The sequence below is a fragment of the Salmo trutta genome, chromosome 16, assembly GCF_901001165.1.
Source record: "Salmo trutta chromosome 16, fSalTru1.1, whole genome shotgun sequence".
Classification (NCBI taxonomy): Eukaryota; Metazoa; Chordata; class Actinopteri; order Salmoniformes; family Salmonidae; genus Salmo; species Salmo trutta.
In genome coordinates this window covers 47690857-47709659 of record NC_042972.1, presented here as the reverse complement: position 1 = coordinate 47709659, position 18803 = coordinate 47690857, and the positions used below count along the sequence as shown (strand labels likewise).

Here is an 18803-nt window from a genome sequence, read left to right as displayed (position 1 = left end):
AGACACCAACCGCAACATAAGCATGAAAAAGATGCAAAATGTTACCCTACATAAATGTGTGTAAATGAAGTAGATTACAGCTATCTGAATAAACAGTCAAAAAAGGTGCTATGTAGAACCTAAAAGTTTTTTTTAGCTGTCCCCATAGTAGAAACCTTTGAAGAACCCTTATTGGTTCCAAGTAGAACCTTTTATATTCCAGGTAAAAACCCCTTTGAGTTCCATGTAGTACCCTTTCCACAGATGGTTCTACATGGAACCCAAAAGGGTTCTCTTATGGGGACAGACAAAGAGACATTTACAGGATATACATCCAAAGCAAAATATCATTACTCCCACACAAAAGCATGTTTCTTTTGTTTTCGCACTATAACAACGTTTTGTTAAGTTTTATTTGGGCTCCTGAGTGGCGCAGCGGTCTAAGGCACTGCATCTCAGTGCTAGAGGTGTCACTACAGACCCTGGTTTGATTTCAGGCTGTATCACAACTGGCCGTGAATGGGAGTCCCATAACCCTTTTGGGTTATGGGACTCCCGGGGTAGGCCGTCATCGTAAATAAGAATTTGTTCTTAACTGACTTGCCTAGTCAAATAAAGGTTAAATAAAAATGAAGTAAACAAATCTAAACATTCATTCTCGCAGCACACCAAATTTGATGTTTTTAAATTCAACCCAGAAGCCTGCTTACTGAGATTGAATAGGATGCTATGTTTTGTTATACTGTACATTTATATCAATGTGAAAGCCCTTACTTGCAGGTAGCCTATCAGTTATGAGCGTTGGGCCAGTAACGCAAAGGTCGCTGGTTTGCATCCCTGAGCGGACTTGGTGAACAATCTGTTGATGTGACCTTGAGAAAGGCACTTAACCCTAAATGCTCCTGTAAGTTGCCCTGGATAAGAGTGTCTGCTAAATTACTAAAATGTGCTATTAGAGAGGACCCAAATCAATTATTACAATTGTTGGACAGAGGCTGTGTGTGTTGTGGCACCTTAGAGTACAGTACAGACTCTCCATTACAAATTCAAGTGCACTTGCTTATTTTCATTAGATTCTAATTATATTTGACTGGTGCCACCCCCTTATCTACACTCCCACAGACTCAGAAGAGTACATACTACTTGTGTGAAGTAGAAATTACATATACTGTGTTTTATAAAATGAAAATGATGTATCATGTGCATGAACCAAACATACTGCAATGGCTGGCAATTGACTTACCTTACCAATTCCTATATAATAATACAATATGATATAGAAAATATACAGTTTCACTTGCCGAAGGCAGATCTCTTTTCCATCTGGTTGTTTCATAGCTTGCTTTCCCCTTTAAATCAATAAACACTTGCTATTTTATGACAATGATGAATGAAACCCCTGCTCACACCCTTATGATATTGTTTAACCACAAAAATTACTTAGATAGAGATATGAAAAGCCTGGCAGTTGGAGCCAATATCATATTCCCTGAGCTAATACATTACTGACATGGCTTGGTCATCTGCTAGAGTACCTCATCCCAAAGTCCGGCTCTCACATCTCGCTATTACCCCCAACCCTAAATCCATGCCCCCTTTCTGTCCCTATGGGACTTCCTCCAGCATCCCCCATCTGCCCTGCAACACCTTGGCCTGTGTGACTTACGCGCTACAGGTGTGGTGGTGCTCTCCTCGCTGACCCGGGGCCCACAGCCCACCCTGGTGCAGGAGCGCAGGTAGAACTTGTACCTGCTGACGGCCTCCAGGTTCCGCAGGACACACGAGGTGGTGTCCGGGCTGCTGATGTCCATCGACTGCAGGACACCCACCTCCTCTGTGTCGTTGACTAAACACACACATAGACTGGATTAAACGTGTGTTGCTACGTTAATGGACACAGAGGTGTCTCTATGAAACACCAAGGAGACAAGAAGCCTATGATAGATCATTTGAAAAGGACACAAGATATGTTGGGGGGTTTGATGAATACATGACCCCGCTATGTAAGAATGTACAACATGTGATCTGCATTGTGAGTTGCTTCAGCCCTCCCTAGCGGTGGAACTGGCCCTCAATGTAAGTGTAGGTCCTGTGAAACCTGTGAAAAATGTAGTTAGCAAGGCCTTCTAAGAAGCTGGGCTCAGCCCTGGAGCAGCTGTGCAGCAGCCTTTAAATTCCTCTGGTGCTTCCTCCCGGTACCATGCTGACAGCTGGGTGCATTATCCTCAACATTTCACACACGAGTTCCTTCAAGGGGACTTCAAAAACCCCTCACTTCAAAAGAGTCCATCAGCTTTATCACGCTTGCACAATGTAAACGTCCCTTCTTCTGAAATACAGCATGACACTTTTGGCCCTCTTGTGCTGCGGCAAAATCCAAAACCTTTAGTGAGAGTTGCTGTGCAATGCTGTCTTTAAAACGTTGTAATTAGCCTTCATCATCATTATTGTTTCAGGCCAGGGGTTGAAGAGTGGGACACACGCACACGCACGTCATGTCCAGTGACTGTTTCCTTTGGGATTAATCTGGGTCGTTGGTTGTGATGAAGGCCCCAGTGGACGGTATCGGGTCACTAACAAAGACCTTAAAAGGCTGTGACACGCTGGCCTTGGTCAGCGCTGCTGGGGCCGGATCATGTCACACCCCAACCCGACACTGACCCCTCTTTCCACCAAGGGGGTCAATCCCGGGTTATACTATCAATAAGTCCTACTGGATATCCACTTCCATGCTTTCTGATGCCATCCAATAAAAAAAACATTTAACATTTAGTTGTATTCAAGCCTCGTTACTTTAATCTGAGTTTCCCCACATTGGATCATATTCTCATGCAATCACTGTGAGACTTAAACCTGTGGATCACAGCTCTGCATGCATTTTCTCACATTTCTATAATAGGGCTAAAGTTGAACACCAGCTGTAGGAGCTAAACTCTAAACCCTCATTAACAACTCGTTCAACAATGTGCTGTAGCACCATTCACAAGCACAACATTATCTCCTAGTGGTAAGATCAAGGAATCGCTAGTCACTTTGAATGGAGGTAGGCTGGTGCATGTAAGAGACTGCACTTCAACGGGGATGAGGAAAGAGTTGTACACACTTAGCTGATACTCTAGCCGGTATCCTGTGACGACTCCATTGGCAACCAGAGGAGGTGCCCAGGTGAGAGCGACGGTGTGCTTCTGAACATCTGTGACCCTGAAAACGGGGTTTTCCTCTGGAACTGGGAAACAAAAGAATATACAGGTAGTAAGCAGTTTGATAGTGTAGCACAATAATCTCGTCTCTAGATAGTTATTTTCTTCTTCCATTGGACAGTACTGAATCACTATGTTCCATGGCACCGCAGACCTCTCCCCTCATGTCTTACCTCCCTCGGGAGTTTTGAAGTTGACGGCGTGGCTGCCTGGCCCGTTGCCTCGCCCGTTGAAGGTCATGACGATGAGGCTGTACTCAGAGAAGGGTGTGAGCCCTGGTACCATGGCATGGTTCCTGTCCCCCGGGAATGTCAGTGTGTGTTTGTTCCCGTGAGTCTTTTTTGAGTCCAGCAGACTACGCAGCCGCCACCAGTTTATCTGACACCGCCATGACAGAGGGGAGACAGTGTTATAGGTCTAACAGATCATAATTATGTGAGAAAGAGACAACAGCTCATAAATAGAAAAATGCCACGGTCTTGGTCATGGTATTTTTTTCGCTAGTGTAAGGGAACAGTGAGCTGCCAGCAGTAGGGAGACAGAGTTGTGTGAGGGGGCCAGAAGATCCAGCGAGGTCAGGGCCTCTCCTTTTAAACCGTGTCTTAAAACTACTGGGCTGTTTTGAGGAATTACCCTGTAGCCTCCCAGATGTCCGTGCAGCTTGTCCTTGTGAACACGTGTCCAGCTGACCTTGACCAGCGAGTTGTTCATCACCTCCACCTCTACATCATCAGGGGCTGCGGAGGGGACTGCAGGGCCAAACACACTCACGTCACAGTCCATTCAGCCCGTATGTCACACTGAGTACTGTAAAGATCAGCCCAACATGTGAAGGATGAGCTCAGCTTTACAGTGAATGATCCACCAGATCATATGTGTACTATTGCCAGGGTTGAGTATTTAGGTGCTTCAAAGCTTTACCTCTATCAAATAATAATCTATAGATCAGTGACTGCAATCTAAATAACGTGATATACCAAGGGTGGAACTAGTGTTAGGCTCACTGCTATTGCCTAAGCGATGATACCAGGCAGTATGACAACAAAGGAGTACAACGCTTCTAAAGGAGGACAACACATTGTTAACAAGGTTGAGATGGTACACGCGACCTGCGGTTACATCCTGAGGGCAAATCCAAAAGAACGCTAAAGACAAAGATAGAAATTAGTAAGTACATGGAATGAAATGGTTCTAAAAGAGAGTTTTCACTTTGGCATGAGTGAAAGTGTACATAGGCCCTATAAAGTGATGCTCAACCAAGCTACTAGCCTATATCACAAAGCAAACATTGGATTTCATCAACTACTCTGGCTGGTGGGTTAGGATTCTGCTCACAAATCTATAGCACTTGTAAAGAAGAAAGAGTCCAGCTTTTAAGGACTGGAGCCAACCACACACAAAGCTGAATGGTACGTACGGTACTGGCCTTATACATCTGAATGGTATTATTATTGTGTCATTCACATACATTCTTTGTATTTACAAGGCTGTGAGATTTTATTTAAAAAAAACAACAGTAGTCACTCACAGTCCTCTCCAGAGTAGCCAGTCATCACTTTGGGTTCAGGTCCCCATCCCTGGTAGTTCCTCGCCTGGATCCTGACCTCATATGGCACAAACGTGGGAGTGCCCTTCACCACAAACGAGTGTCTTTTCACCACATGCTCGTGCCAGTCCTCCTCCACATCCTGCCGTTTATAGCTCACCTTATATTCAAGGCCTGGCCCATTGTGTTCAATGGGGGACAATGGCTGCAAGGGCGAGGAATGTAAGAATAGCAGTAACACACAGATTATTACCATTTAATAGGAACTTGAACAATCAAGCAAGGAGCTCTTTATATTTCCTTCTACATCCCTGGCTATTTTGGGGTTATCATGTCAAGCCCATATACATGGATCCTAAAATTGGATCATATAAAATCAGTAAAACAATAAGACAATTGGCTGGGTGCTGGCTCCAGGGAGCTCTGAGGCACCCCTCTGATATAAGGAGCAGTCTAGGACTTCACAGACTGTAGAGATTATAGAGCGATCTAGTGCTTTCCTCACAATGGCCTGACCATGATGGGAAATAGAATAAGACACTATTATCCACAAAAGCAAATCATTAACAATGAGGGAGCTCATACATTCAGAACTTCAGGTTGCATTACTCTGCTAGGACAGGAAGATCATTTGTGGGGGTGAGATTAATCTTTTTACAATAAAGCAGAATTTATTACTGTATTACTGTACTCCTCTTTGCTCCATTCCTTTTCACGTTCTAATAAAAGGTTCACAAAGAACTGCTTTGATAGCTATCCCATTCACTATGACCCATCAAAAATAGGTTTTCTAAAGTTATACATTACAATACGACACATCAAAAGCAGGGATATTTGATTTATTTCTGAGGGATAACACTAAAGCTTATTTTCTCTATGAATAAAGACAGATTCTTTGATTTCCCCAAAATGTAACTGCTGTGAAATATTCAACACTCGGAGGGGTGCGTACGTACGCAGGGAAGGAATATTAAAGGAACCACATTCTGTTTCTTACCTCCCAGTTGATATCCATTTCATGTGCCAAATGACCTTCGATTTTTATATTTTCAGGGTTCTTATCAGGGGCTGGTGGCAGAGAAGAAATATGGATTTCGCCAGAATTGAAATTGTTAGTTAAATAAATCTCCTGTGAAATGTGCACGAGAGACCTAAGAGTGAAATCAATTATCTCAGATGTTTGAGTGTTTTAAAGTTCAACGAGCGGTGGAGGCAGGTCAGTGGGTAAAACATAACTGGCCTTCCTACCTGCAGGAGGGGTCTTGTATCTTTCTGTGGGCTCACTGGGACTCCCCCTACCCACCGCGTTGACTCCAAACACTCGGAAGCGATAGTCAACATGTCCATAAAGTTTGAGGACTGCCGAACCGTGATTTCCTGGAACTCTCTGAAGCTCGTTCCAGTTCCCTGGCTCCCACTGGCTCTCCTCATACTCAATAATGAAGTCTGTTCACAGGGTGAGACACACAGACCAGACCCCAATCTGCCCAAGCCCTTTGCCAAAGGGGCTGCTTATCTAACAGCCACCTGCGTAGCAAACTCTTCAGACCCTGCACTAAGCAGGAAACTTGCTCCCCCCCAAAAGATACGACACATTTATGTTGGAATGTTGACAGGAGACTTACACAATAATAAAGTACTAATTCCATTTTCTTAGTAAATATGTGCCATGTTATTATCATTGTATATACTACAGGCCTGGTGTTCCCTAAATCATGCAAAGCAGCTGAACTTTGTTTGTAGAGCCAGACTATTACCAGTGGTTGAGCTGTTGTGGTCATCCCCAGGGATCCATTTGAGCTTCACGCTTCTGCCCTTGTGTTCAGACAGCACCAAGTTCTCTGGTGCATCAGGGACATCTGGAAAACACCACCACCACAACAAGATTACTTTAATAACACACAAAGACATTGTATCCATCAGACTGTTAAACAGCCATCACTAGCACAGAGAGGCTGCTGCCTACATACAGACTTGAAATCATTGGACACTCTAACAAATGGATCACTAGTCACTTTAATAATGATGTTTACATATCTTGCATTACTCATCCCATGTGTACATACTGCTATACCACCTATTGCATCTTGCCTATGCAGCACGGTCATTGTTCATCCATATATTTATATGTACATATTCTTATTCCATCCCTTTACTTAGATTTGTGTGTATTAGGTAGTTGTTGGGGAATTGTTAGATTACTTGTTAGATATTGCTGCAGTGTCGGAAACAAGAAGCACAAGCATTTCGCTACACTCGTAATAACATCGGCTAACCATGTGTATGTGACCAATACAATTTGTTTTGATTTGATTTATCCTCTGGAAAAGCACCATGAAACAGTCAGAGACTGACCAATGGGAAAGAAAACAAAATGTAAAACTGCGATGCAAATAATGTAAAGGCATTGTTCTGTAAATGCAGAGCCGAAGTCTGAAGACACACAGGTTAATCATGTTCTGCTCTGTGTACCACACCATGGAATGCTTGGCTTCGGCATACGGATCCATATTGTGACATGCTATGCATTTCTGTTGTGCTGGGGGTCATAGACCCATTGGGGTCAGACCAGGTTTTGATGTACAGTATTTGACATATTTGCTCACCCAGCACTATGAGTAGTGCAGAGGCAGTGTCCTGGTCCACTGGAGTTCTGGCCACACACTTGTACATGCCCTGGTCTCTGTGGCTGACGTTGACGATCTGTAGTATGCCATCCTCTAACAAATATCTATTGGCAGAGAAAAAAGAGAGACAACCTATTGATCTGTGCAATCTAAAAAAAAAAACAAGTGAACTTTAGGCTTGGATCTGTGACACCATAAGAAAGGCGTCGTCTTACCCAGAATTCTCAGTGTGGTTTAGTGCTATCTCCATATCGTCTTTTTCCCACACGATCTCAAAGTCGCCACTGAAGGAGTTGTCGTACACCGCCAGGCAGGAGAGCTGGGCTGTGGTTCCTATTAGGACCTGCAAGTCCTCTGGGGCCTGGGATATCTTTGTGGGATCTTGGATAGATGAAACACACAACTGTAAAGTTACATGTAAAGGGTTGTGTTTAGGACCCCTCTTTTTTTCTAACCATGTGACTTTAGCAGGAAACACTACATGAGGCAGTAAGGCAATTGTTCCTCGTCAGGTCACATACTGTATTTAAAAAAACAAATGGCCCTAGTTGTGTGTTAAACACATGGCTCTAGCTGTGTGTTAAACACATGGCCCTAGCTGTGTGTTAAACACATGGCCCTAGCTGTGTGTTAAACACATGGCCCTAGCTGTGTGTTAAACACATGGCCCTAGCTGTGTGTTAAACACATGGCCCTAGTTGTGTGTTAAACACATGGCCCTAGTTGTGTGTTAAACACATGGCCCTAGTTGTGTGTTAAACACATGGCCCTAGCTGTGTGTTAAACACATGGCCCTAGCTGTGTGTTAAACACATGGCCCTAGCTGTGTGTTAAACACATGGCCCTAGCTGTGTGTTAAACACATGGCCCTAGTTGTGTGTTAAACACATGGCCCTAGCTGTGTGTTAAACACATGGCCCTAGCTGTGTGTTAAACACATGGCCCTAGCTGTGTGTTAAACACATGGCCCTAGCTGTGTGTTAAACACATGGCCCGAGTTGTGTGTTAAACACATGGCCCTAGTTGTGTGTTAAACACATGGCCCTAGCTGTGTGTTAAACACATGGCCCTAGCTGTGTGTTAAACACATGGTCCTAGCTGTGTGTTAAACACATGGCCCTAGCTGTGTGTTAAACACATGGCCCTAGTTGTGTGTTAAACACATGGCCCTAGCTGTGTGTTAAACACATGGCCCTAGCTATGGCCCTAGCTGTGTGTTAAACACATGGCCCTAGCTGTGTGTTAAACACATGGCCGTAGCTGTGTGTTAAACACATGGCCCTAGTTGTGTGTTAAACACATGGCCCTAGCTGTGTGTTAAACACATGGCCCTAGCTATGGCCCTAGCTGTGTGTTAAACACATGGCCCTAGCTGTGTGTTAAACACATGGCCCTAGTTGTGTGTTAAACACATGGCCCTAGCTGTGTGTTAAACACATCGCCCTAGCTGTGTTAAACACATGGCCCTAGTTGTATGTTAAACACATGGCCCTAGTTGTGTGTTAAACACATGGCCCTAGCTGTGTGTTAAACACATGGCCCTAGTTGTGTGTTAAACACATGGCCCTAGTTGTGTGTTAAACACATGGCCCTAGCTGTGTGTTAAACACATGGCCCTAGCTGTGTGTTAAACACATGGCCCTAGCTGTGTGTTAAACACATGGCCCTAGTTGTGTGTTAAACACATGGCCCTAGCTGTGTGTTAAACACATGGCCCTAGCTGTGTGTTAAACACATGGCCCTAGCTGTGTGTTAAACACATGGCCCGAGTTGTGTGTTAAACACATGGCCCTAGTTGTGTGTTAAACACATGGCCCTAGCTGTGTGTTAAACACATGGCCCTAGCTGTGTGTTAAACACATGGTCCTAGCTGTGTGTTAAACACATGGCCCTAGCTGTGTGTTAAACACATGGCCCTAGTTGTGTGTTAAACACATGGCCCTAGCTGTGTGTTAAACACATGGCCCTAGCTATGGCCCTAGCTGTGTGTTAAACACATGGCCCTAGCTGTGTGTTAAACACATGGCCCTAGCTGTGTGTTAAACACATGGCCGTAGCTGTGTGTTAAACACATGGCCCTAGTTGTGTGTTAAACACATGGCCCTAGCTGTGTGTTAAACACATGGCCCTAGCTATGGCCCTAGCTGTGTGTTAAACACATGGCCCTAGCTGTGTGTTAAACACATGGCCCTAGTTGTGTGTTAAACACATGGCCCTAGCTGTGTGTTAAACACATCGCCCTAGCTGTGTTAAACACATGGCCCTAGCTGTATGTTAAACACATGGCCCTAGCTGTGTGTTAAACACATGGCCCTAGCTGTGTGTTAAACACATGGCCCTAGCTGTGTGTTAAACACATGGCCCTAGCTGTGTGTTAAACACATGGCCCTAGCTGTGTGTTAAACACATGGCCCTAGCTATGGCCCTAGCTGTGTGTTAAACACATGGCCCTAGCTGTGTGTTAAACACATGGCCCTAGTTGTGTGTTAAACACATGGCCCTAGTTGTGTCTTAAACACATGGCCCTAGCTGTGATAAACACATGGCACTAGCTGTATGTTAAACACATGGCCCTAGCTGTGTGTTAAATACATGGCCCTAGCTGTGTGTTAAACACATGTCCCTAGCTGTGTGTTAAACACATGGCCCTAGTTGTGTGTTAAACACATGGCCCTAGCTATGGCCCTAGCTGTGTGTTAAACACATGGCCCTAGCTGTGTGTTAAACACATGGCCCTAGTTGTGTGTTAAACACATGGCCCTAGCTGTGTGTTAAACACATGGCCCTAGTTGTATGTTAAACACATGGCCCTAGTTGTGTGTTAAACACATGGCCCTAGCTGTGTGTTAAACACATGGCCCTAGCTGTATGTTAAACACATGGCCCTAGTTGTGTGTTAAACACATGGCCCTAGCTGTGGCCCTAGTTGTGTGTTAAACACATGGCCCTAGTTGTGTGTTAAATACATGGCCCTAGTTGTGTGTTAAACACATGGCCCTAGTTGTGTGTTAAACACATGGCCCTAGTTGTGTGTTAAACACATGGCCCTAGTTGTGTGTTAAACACATGGCCCTAGCTGTGTGTTAAACACATGGCCCTAGTTGTGGCCCTAGTTGTGTGTTAAACACATGGCCCTAGCTGTGTGTTAAACACATGGCCCTAGTTGTGGCCCTAGTTGTGTGTTAAACACATGGCCCTAGCTGTGTGTTAAACACATGGCCCTAGCTATGGCCCTAGCTGTGTGTTAAACACATGGCCCTAGCTGTGGCCCTAGTTGTGTGTTAAACACATGGCCCTAGCTGTGTGTTAAACACATGGCCCTAGCTGTGGCCCTAGTTGTGTGTTAAACACATGGTCCTAGCTGTGTGTTAAACACATGGCCCTAGCTGTGTGTTAAACACATGGCCCTAGCTGTGGCCCTAGTTGTGTGTTAAACACATGGCCCTAGCTGTGTGTTAAACACATGGCCCTAGCTGTGTGTTAAACACATGGCCCTAGCTATGGCCCTAGCTGTGTGTTAAACACATGGCCCTAGCTGTGGCCCTAGTTGTGTGTTAAACACATGGCCCTAGCTGTGTGTTAAACACATGGCCCTAGCTGTGGCCCTAGTTGTGTGTTAAACACATGGCCCTAGCTGTGTGTTAAACACATGTCCCTAGCTGTGTGTTAAACACATGGCCCTAGCTGTGTGTTAAACACATGGCCCTAGCTGTGGCCCTAGTTGTGTGTTAAACACATGGCCCTAGTTGTGTGTTAAACACATGCCGTCTTGTATTTAGTTTCATACCTTTAACATCCAGTAAGGCAGTTATAGCAGACTTCCCTTCAGTATTCTTGGTGTAACATGTGTACTGGCCCATATCCTCTTTCTCCACATTATGGATCTCCAATGATCCATTCTGGTGAACTGTAAACCTTGGTCCCTCCACAGACCCTGTTGAGTCATCCCTGTTCCTGTACAACATTTAAAGCAATCAATTAAAGTCTCCACTTGCGATTTCATTCAATTACAGAGGAACCTTGCTGAGCACTTAAGAAGATACTGCAATAACGGCCCTTAAAGTATTTGTGTAGGTATAAGATGTTTTTTCTTTCTGCACATTTCCACAGCAAACAGTGGTGCACCAACAGAGAAACGGATCCTGTACAGCTATTTTTATAACTACCTAATGACACTTTGACACATTGTTATCTACTAATGACACATTGATATCTACTGCTCTCTACTGGTCTCTGAGAGGACTGGTTGGAGCTGGAGAAGCCTAGTCCAGCATTTGTATGGGCTTGAGCCAATGATTGATGACATGACAAGAAGAGTAGGAGTTGGCTGAAGCACATTCTGGTCTGGGACCAGGCTATGGTTAGGGAGAGCCTACTCACCAGGTTACAATAGAGGGCGGAGAGCTGAACACCTTGCAGTGCATGACTACACTCTTTCCCTCCACAGCTGAATACTCCAGACCTTCCTCTGTCAGGATCATAGGAGGCAGATCTGTGGGGAGAGACATCCCAGTTAATGAATCGGGGTTTGGGACATGAACGAGAGAGAGAGAATTATTTTCTAACTTCCATACAGATATGGAGGGATTGAGGAATGGCCCTCCGACTGTACTGCAGTATTGGTTACAAAGATACACTGAGAAAGTCCCTTAAAATGTATAGCTAAGATTCAAACTAAGGAGACCAAGTGACGTGAAAATGTTATTGTCTTCCATTTTTTGTTAATTACCATTTCTTTTGAAAGAATGGCTGGACTGTCACGATGATTGTCATACAATTTGAAAATTAAAAAACAATGAATAAGAAATGAAATGTCTCATCATTTCTAACCAAAACATCCCGTCTGTCTCATTCCATTGTTAACCAAAATAAAAAGCTGTGACTTTGAATCCAGAAACAGTCCGCTTAATAACTTCCTAGTTTTGTCACCAGTGACAAACTCCAGACATTTCTGAGAAGCCAAAGAGAGCACTTTTTTTTGTTGATCTGCTCTTATAGAAGGAGCACATTTTAGTGTTGTGGCATTGCATTCTGAATGGAGTAGAGAAACGTGCTAGCATAGAAATAAATGCCTGGGAGCATGCGGGCTGATCAAGAGGGACATGGGACGTGGGCGGGTAGTCTGTATGGAGGACTGTGGCGCTCAGACAACCCTTCCTTCACCATGGCCCGAGGGGCTCTGGCGCCAGAGACGGCTTTCAAACCAGACACACCGCCACTCACAGACAGTCTTCCACTGCCTCATGACAATGTCAAGCAACTGGTTGGATTCTTTAGTGCACTTTCATCATCATACAATTCCATACTTAGTGGGTAACTAAACGGATGAGCACGACCGGTAAAACAATGATGAAGGCTGAGATGTAGGAACTATTTATTTGTGACCATTAAGACTTCAAGCCTCAGAGGAAAGTAGAGGCTATTTTCAGAGGTAGAGAGTAAAACCAACGAAGCCCCATAAACTTACTCATGATCATGATATTGGCATTGGCCAGTAGTGTTCCATGTTTGTTGGAGGCCTCACATTGATAGACGGCACTGTCAATCGATTTGGCGTTGTGCAAGATAATGGCGTCATCCGACACTTTTCTGTTAGGTGCTGGGATCTCTGCAATCAACAATGAAATCCATTAACTGTGCACCAATTTGCAGTACTAGAAATAGGACATTCATGTCTTGTTGAGGTAGACTGAGAACATACCCTTAAGAGGTTTTCCATTCACCCTCCATTGGATGGTGGGCTGAGGAGTGCCAGTGGCAGAGCACTTGATATGCACGTCTGAGCCAATCGTACTAAGCTGGCTCTCAGGCTCAGATACCCACTTAGGAGGCTCTGGAAAGCGCAAAACATCAAAGACAGACGTAACACCAGGAAGCAGTGAGCGAACCAGAGCACAGTTTACAACTCTCTCCGAGAATTTGCATTTAAAAAACATGGAAATCATGCAAGCGTTATGATGTTTGTGTTTTCTATCACCTGGAGCCAATTCTCAAATGGTGACTTTTTTGAATCCCTCTTGAACAGCAGTTCACTCAATGTACAGTAGATGGCACACTTTCTCATGAAAATGTGTTACTATTATGAAGTACTTATCATATCAGACTTTATCGCGTTTTCCTACAGTAAAACCTATAAATGTAGTTTAAGCAAAACAGCTGTTTTTCAGATACACATAATCACACTAAGATCCTATTATTTCAACCTTTGTACATTTTCCCACTTACCTTCCACTGATACATCAAAGGAGTGGTTGGCCTCTCCGTGGATGTTCTTAGCCTTACACATGTATTTCCCACTGTCCTCCTCATTGACCCGGTCAATGCTCAGGAGTTTCCCATGGTTCTCTATCGTCGCTCTGTCGGGCAGCCTGTGGCCCATCCTTACCCATTCAATCTTGGGTGTTGGACTGAAAGGGGGAGTAAAATGATTGACGTTTTGATGTAGTTGCTTCGAATACAATGAAGTGTCTACAAGATATCATGCAGTCCTTTGTAAAAAAAGAAAAAAAGAAGAGAGGAAGGTTTACTTACAAGCCCTCTGCAATGCACTCCAGTAGTAGCTCATCACCTTTCACCAGCTGTGTCTCCGACTTGACACCAGAGGGCATCAGAAAACTTGGTTTTCTCTCCAGAATTGAATTGGCTTTTGAGAATGGAATAGAAACATTGTTTTTAAGCTTAGTTTTTCAAACAAGGCAATGCATGGGTCTAACTCTTGGACTGCTAACCTACAATGCAATGTTTGGAGCCACATGTCACACTCTGATATGAAAAAAAATCACACATGGAGTGTTCTAGACAATGATATGGTATGGCATGTAACTTACCACGACCAGGACTGCTACTTGAGTCACTGTTTGAATTTTCTGAAATTAAGGTGGGTAACATATGAAAATGTGCAAAGCATTCATAAAAAACAAAAACAATCATGACAGACAATGGGGGTGGTGTAGATTCATGAAAACATCAGTGCCGTCAAGAGCAGGGAAAATACAACTTTGGAGAGGCTGCTGGACATTGGGAATGTTCTTAATCATGTACACGATCATAGCGACGAATGCATTGGGTCAGAGGTTGAAGTCATTATGGTGATCAAAACAAAGCCATTTGGTCAAGCTCTATGCTGTAGCAGAGTTAATAAACACACCTAATCACAGACATGCCTTCTTAGATTGACACCTACTGCTCTTGACTACGACAGACATGGCATTCTTCTGTACGATGGTGCGTATCCTGGGGAAGGCAGCGAAGCAGCAGTAGTCTCTGCGGCTGTCCTTCTCCAGAGCGTTAGAGAAGAACAGGTCGCCGTTCAGACCCATGGACACCCTCTCATCCTGCTCTATGTGCTGAAGGTCTGAAGAGAGGAAAAGAGGTGGACATTCCATACACACGTTGGTCGCTTTCGTTTGATCATTCGTGCTTCAATAAAAACGGCAGGTGTCAACACAAAGCATGGGACATGACTCAGACACTGTGTTAGGTCTGGCAAGCCGTTAGTGACTCACCGATGGTCATCCAGTAGATCTGTAAAGGAGGGATTCCTTTAGGAGGGTTACACTCCAAAATGACAGACTGACCCTCTTCCACCTTGATGGGATCAATCTTCTCCTTGGGAAACTTAGGAACGTCTGATAAAAAAAAACATAATAGACACCGAGTGTACAAAACATTAGGAACACTTGCTCTTTCCATGACATAGACTGACCAGGTGAATCCAGGTGAAAGCTATGATCCCTTATTGATGTCACTTGTTGAATTCACTTCAATCAGTGTAGATGAAGGGGAGGAGACAGGTTAAAGAAGGATTTTGAAGCCTTGAGGCAACTGAGACATGGATTGTGTATGTGTAGGTGCCAGGTGCACAGGTTTGTGTCAAAAATGGCAACGCTTCTGTGTTTTCACACTCAACAATTTCCTGTGTGTATCAACAAGGGTCCAACACCCAAAAGACATGCAGCCAACTTGACACTCTGTGGGAAGCATTGGAGTCAACATGGGCCAGCATCCCTGTGGAACACTTTCGACACCTTGTCAAGTCTATGCCCCAACGCATCGAGACTGTTCTGAGGGCAAAAGGGGGGTGCAACTCAATATTAGGAAGGTGTTCTTAATGTTTTGTACACAGTTTATGTCAATGATTTGTCTGTCAATTGATGTAGTTGCCTTTCTCTCCAGCAGGTGGCAGTCCTACGATACTAGTGTTTTGTGCTGGTCGTGTATGGAGGTGTTTGTTCCAGTGAATTGGATTTTACAGCACATTCTTCAGATTTTGACTTGCGGGAAGAAATAAACGTCATTAGTACTGTTGTGCTGCGTGTCAGTCGCACTGAAAGGTTGAAGCACGGCCAAATTTTGTCATAGTTCCCCTCGGTCTGGATTTCTTAGAAGATTTATGTACTATGCTTTGGAACAAAATGAAAAATGTACCAAGGGAAATGATGGAGGATAGATCAGTCTCCCTTCTGCCACACAGTCTATATGGGTATAGATGAGAGGCAACTGGGGGTGGAATGCTCTGGAGCTTCAATGACTTTCTGCCATGGCCAATACAACGAACAGCTCACGATGGAGCGACACAGTCGTTGAATTGAATTCCAGGCCCTGAATCACTTTCAAAGAGCTGTAATGGAGCGCCACAGAGATCAGAGATGTATGGATGTACAGTATGCTACTCACGGGGCACAACAAACTCGATCTCCTCCGTTATGGCCGTCCCTAGTTCGTTGTCGGCGTAGCAGCGGTACGTTCCCTGGTACTCTGTGAGATTCCCAGTGTTGGGGATGACAAACGTCCCCGAGTTGTCCTCCTTGATCAGCCTGGGGTCCTGGTAAGGGTCAAACTCTTCCCCATTTTTTGTCCACCGGTATCTACAAAATCAACAGTTCAATCAGTCACTGATAAAATTCCACGTAAATCTTGAAAATGTCTCATGTGTTTCAGCCAAATGTACAGTGTGTTTAGTGTCCAAGGTTGGTCCTCACAGTCTGTCCAATACTTGAAAATCAAACCCTCAAACTCGCCAAATCGACTAGCCAAATGTGACACGCCAAATCGATGGCCGGTGATAGACTGTCTGTCGGGCTGCTAACGAGCTCTCCTGGGCTGTCCCTCTCCCATCTGCTGGGTACGGAATGGTAGAGTAGGACACTCAGAACTCACTCTGGCTTAGGGTTCCCTTTGGCTTCACACGTCATGGGGAAGCTCTCATCGAAGGGGAAGGCGATCAGAGAGCTGGGGGAGGCCTCTGTGATGGTGGGCAGCTGCTCAACTGGAAAACAGGCAACAAGGACAACACTTCATGAAAAGTCCCATAGACCCCCTGTAGGTTTCTGATAATATAATCTCTCACAATCTATAAGGTGTTATGGGATGGTTCATTTCGATTATGATGGTATTTCCCACTGGGCCATTTCAAATGACGTCTGTGCCCAGTGGGTTCCTTCTCTTACAGTTCTATTTCACAGTGACATACAGCACTGTTTGAACTTGCCCTGCTTTGTCAATGCGTTCTTGTTTAAGTGATATGATTTAGAAGTACACTACAAAACTACAGGGGTCAACAACAGTAAAACTAGTGGCACGAGGTCAGGCCAGTATGGCCAATGGTGCAGGTTAAAACTACATGCCACTAAATGGATGACAGTCGTCCAAGACAATACAATTTGAAGATGTTGATTTTGTAAATAAACGGAGGATGGCACATGAGATGCAGATCACACACAAGATGACCACATGGTACAGCTGCTGTGGTGCTGAACACTGAGCCAAGAGATTAAGTGAGGACAGACAGGCGGTCACTAATGCTGGATGGGACAGGTCACATCAGAGCAAACTTACTGTTTACATGACCTAAAACTAAAATATCCATGGCGGCAGGAAGACAACAAAAACACAGGCAGAAGTTTAAGCATAATACTGTTTTTTTGATTGGTTATAGGCCTTTATAAACATTAGTACCGTAGGTACAACAAAACAGAGGATTGTGAATTGCATTTAAGGAGATTGCGTGAAATGAATTACCCTGCATCAACAGCAAGTGTGCGTTGCATTTTCAAAACCTGTTTGAACTGCTCTTTGTAAGCGGGCCCTTAAGAGATGTTTCTGAATAATTTAGAAGAGAAAACTTGATACTTGTTTCCAAGGAAACTGTAAGATACACAGCCCCCAATACAAGGGAATGGAGAAACCTGATTTAAACAAGCTGAAACTAGAAACCAAATCCCAGTTAAGGATGTGTTTGACCCATGAATATAATTGAACTGATTTTGGCATGATATAGATTTACAGAATATGCTATATTTCAAAGAATACCTGTGGATTGTATTGACCATTACAGACATTGGAAAACAAAATCAATATACTGTACTTTACAAAGGTTTATGATATTCTGCACCAAGCACTTTATGGGAAGAGTGAGCACTTACCCTCCAGTGGGATGTCTATGGCAGTGGTGAGGTGAAAGGCACAGACACTGACGACCACGCCCATCAGGAGAGCCAATCCTGGGCTCCACATCGATGACCTCATCCTCATCGCTCCACAGCAGACAACAATCTCGGAGTTCATCATGGAGGAAGTGACACAAGATGCACTCTTCCCACTCTCAGTTCATAACTATATCCTGACGAAGACGAAGGACCTTCAAGAACAACACAGACAACAGAGAGAGAAAGAATAAGAGAGGCCTCCCACGAATCCAGATCCACCCACGCGTCAGGCACGGCAGACAGTCAGGCAATCCCACACAATGCAACACAACGTAGGGAGAGAACCCCCGGTGATTGAGAGAAATGCTTAGCCAGGCACAACACACGTTTCCGGCACAGCAGTCACTCGCATCAGCAGGGACCACATTCTGGGCTTAAACAAAAATCTACATATTAAAGCTCTATATCACCCTGTTCCCTTGAGACATAAATTGTTTTCTTGTTTATTGTCTGTTGGAGTGTGTTGGCTTGGCAGTACAACAGGCAGGACAATTTCATGCGCAGTAGAACAAGAGTTGAAATATATAAATATATGTGGCTGCCTGTGGTTATATTAATACACGGCAGATGTTTCCACATTTCAAAGTGAAAATTAGGAATTCATTCCACAATGGAGCGAAAGATTTCCATCATTAAGATTATAACCCTGCTGCAGCGTTCTGCTGTTGCTGTTCTGTGTCTCTGGGCTCCTCCCTGAATATTCAAAAAGATAGAACGACACAACCCTGTCGATCTAGGAACGCTGCACACATGGTCCTCAGACATAGCAATAGTCCTCTTCCAAAGAACGGCGCTAGTATTTTTCTACCCACATTTACCACTCTACACACTGCGTAACATGTTATCTGATAAGCAGTTGGTCACACGATCAGAGGGCACAGGTCATCCTCCACCTACAGTATGACTAGAGCAAAGGATTGTGGGGGAAGAGCTCTCTGCAGGAATGTCCACCTCGGCGGCATTG

The 18803-nt window shown here is 44.4% G+C and overlaps 1 protein-coding gene across 8 annotated transcripts in view; it reads right to left on the bottom strand.

Annotated features, from left to right (window-relative positions):
• Window positions 1-18803, bottom strand: part of chl1b (cell adhesion molecule L1-like b) — a 79034-nt gene that overhangs the window by 12061 nt on the left and 48170 nt on the right. For 5 of the 8 annotated variants that reach the window (XM_029694662.1, XM_029694660.1, XM_029694666.1 and 2 more), the window contains exons 2-24: window positions 17777-17991; window positions 17190-17207; window positions 16512-16620; window positions 16029-16219; window positions 14858-14980; window positions 14536-14706; window positions 14180-14218; window positions 13884-13995; window positions 13578-13759; window positions 13054-13185; window positions 12820-12960; window positions 11733-11844; window positions 11140-11306; window positions 7568-7733; window positions 7332-7456; window positions 6483-6584; window positions 5974-6171; window positions 5723-5793; window positions 4708-4930; window positions 3813-3928; window positions 3353-3557; window positions 3083-3205; window positions 1646-1825 (exon numbers count right to left, since the gene is read on the bottom strand). In XM_029694662.1, the coding sequence (XP_029550522.1) occupies window positions 1646-1825; window positions 3083-3205; window positions 3353-3557; window positions 3813-3928; window positions 4708-4930; window positions 5723-5793; window positions 5974-6171; window positions 6483-6584; window positions 7332-7456; window positions 7568-7733; window positions 11140-11306; window positions 11733-11844; window positions 12820-12960; window positions 13054-13185; window positions 13578-13759; window positions 13884-13995; window positions 14180-14218; window positions 14536-14706; window positions 14858-14980; window positions 16029-16219; window positions 16512-16620; window positions 17190-17207; window positions 17777-17921 (3151 nt within the window). In that variant the 5' untranslated portion in view covers window positions 17922-17991. The remainder of the gene's footprint in view (window positions 1-1645; window positions 1826-3082; window positions 3206-3352; window positions 3558-3812; window positions 3929-4707; window positions 4931-5722; window positions 5794-5973; window positions 6172-6482; window positions 6585-7331; window positions 7457-7567; window positions 7734-11139; window positions 11307-11732; window positions 11845-12819; window positions 12961-13053; window positions 13186-13577; window positions 13760-13883; window positions 13996-14179; window positions 14219-14535; window positions 14707-14857; window positions 14981-16028; window positions 16220-16511; window positions 16621-17189; window positions 17208-17776; window positions 17992-18803) is intronic. The other 3 variants (XM_029694664.1, XM_029694663.1, XM_029694665.1) reach the window with 3 other exon arrangements.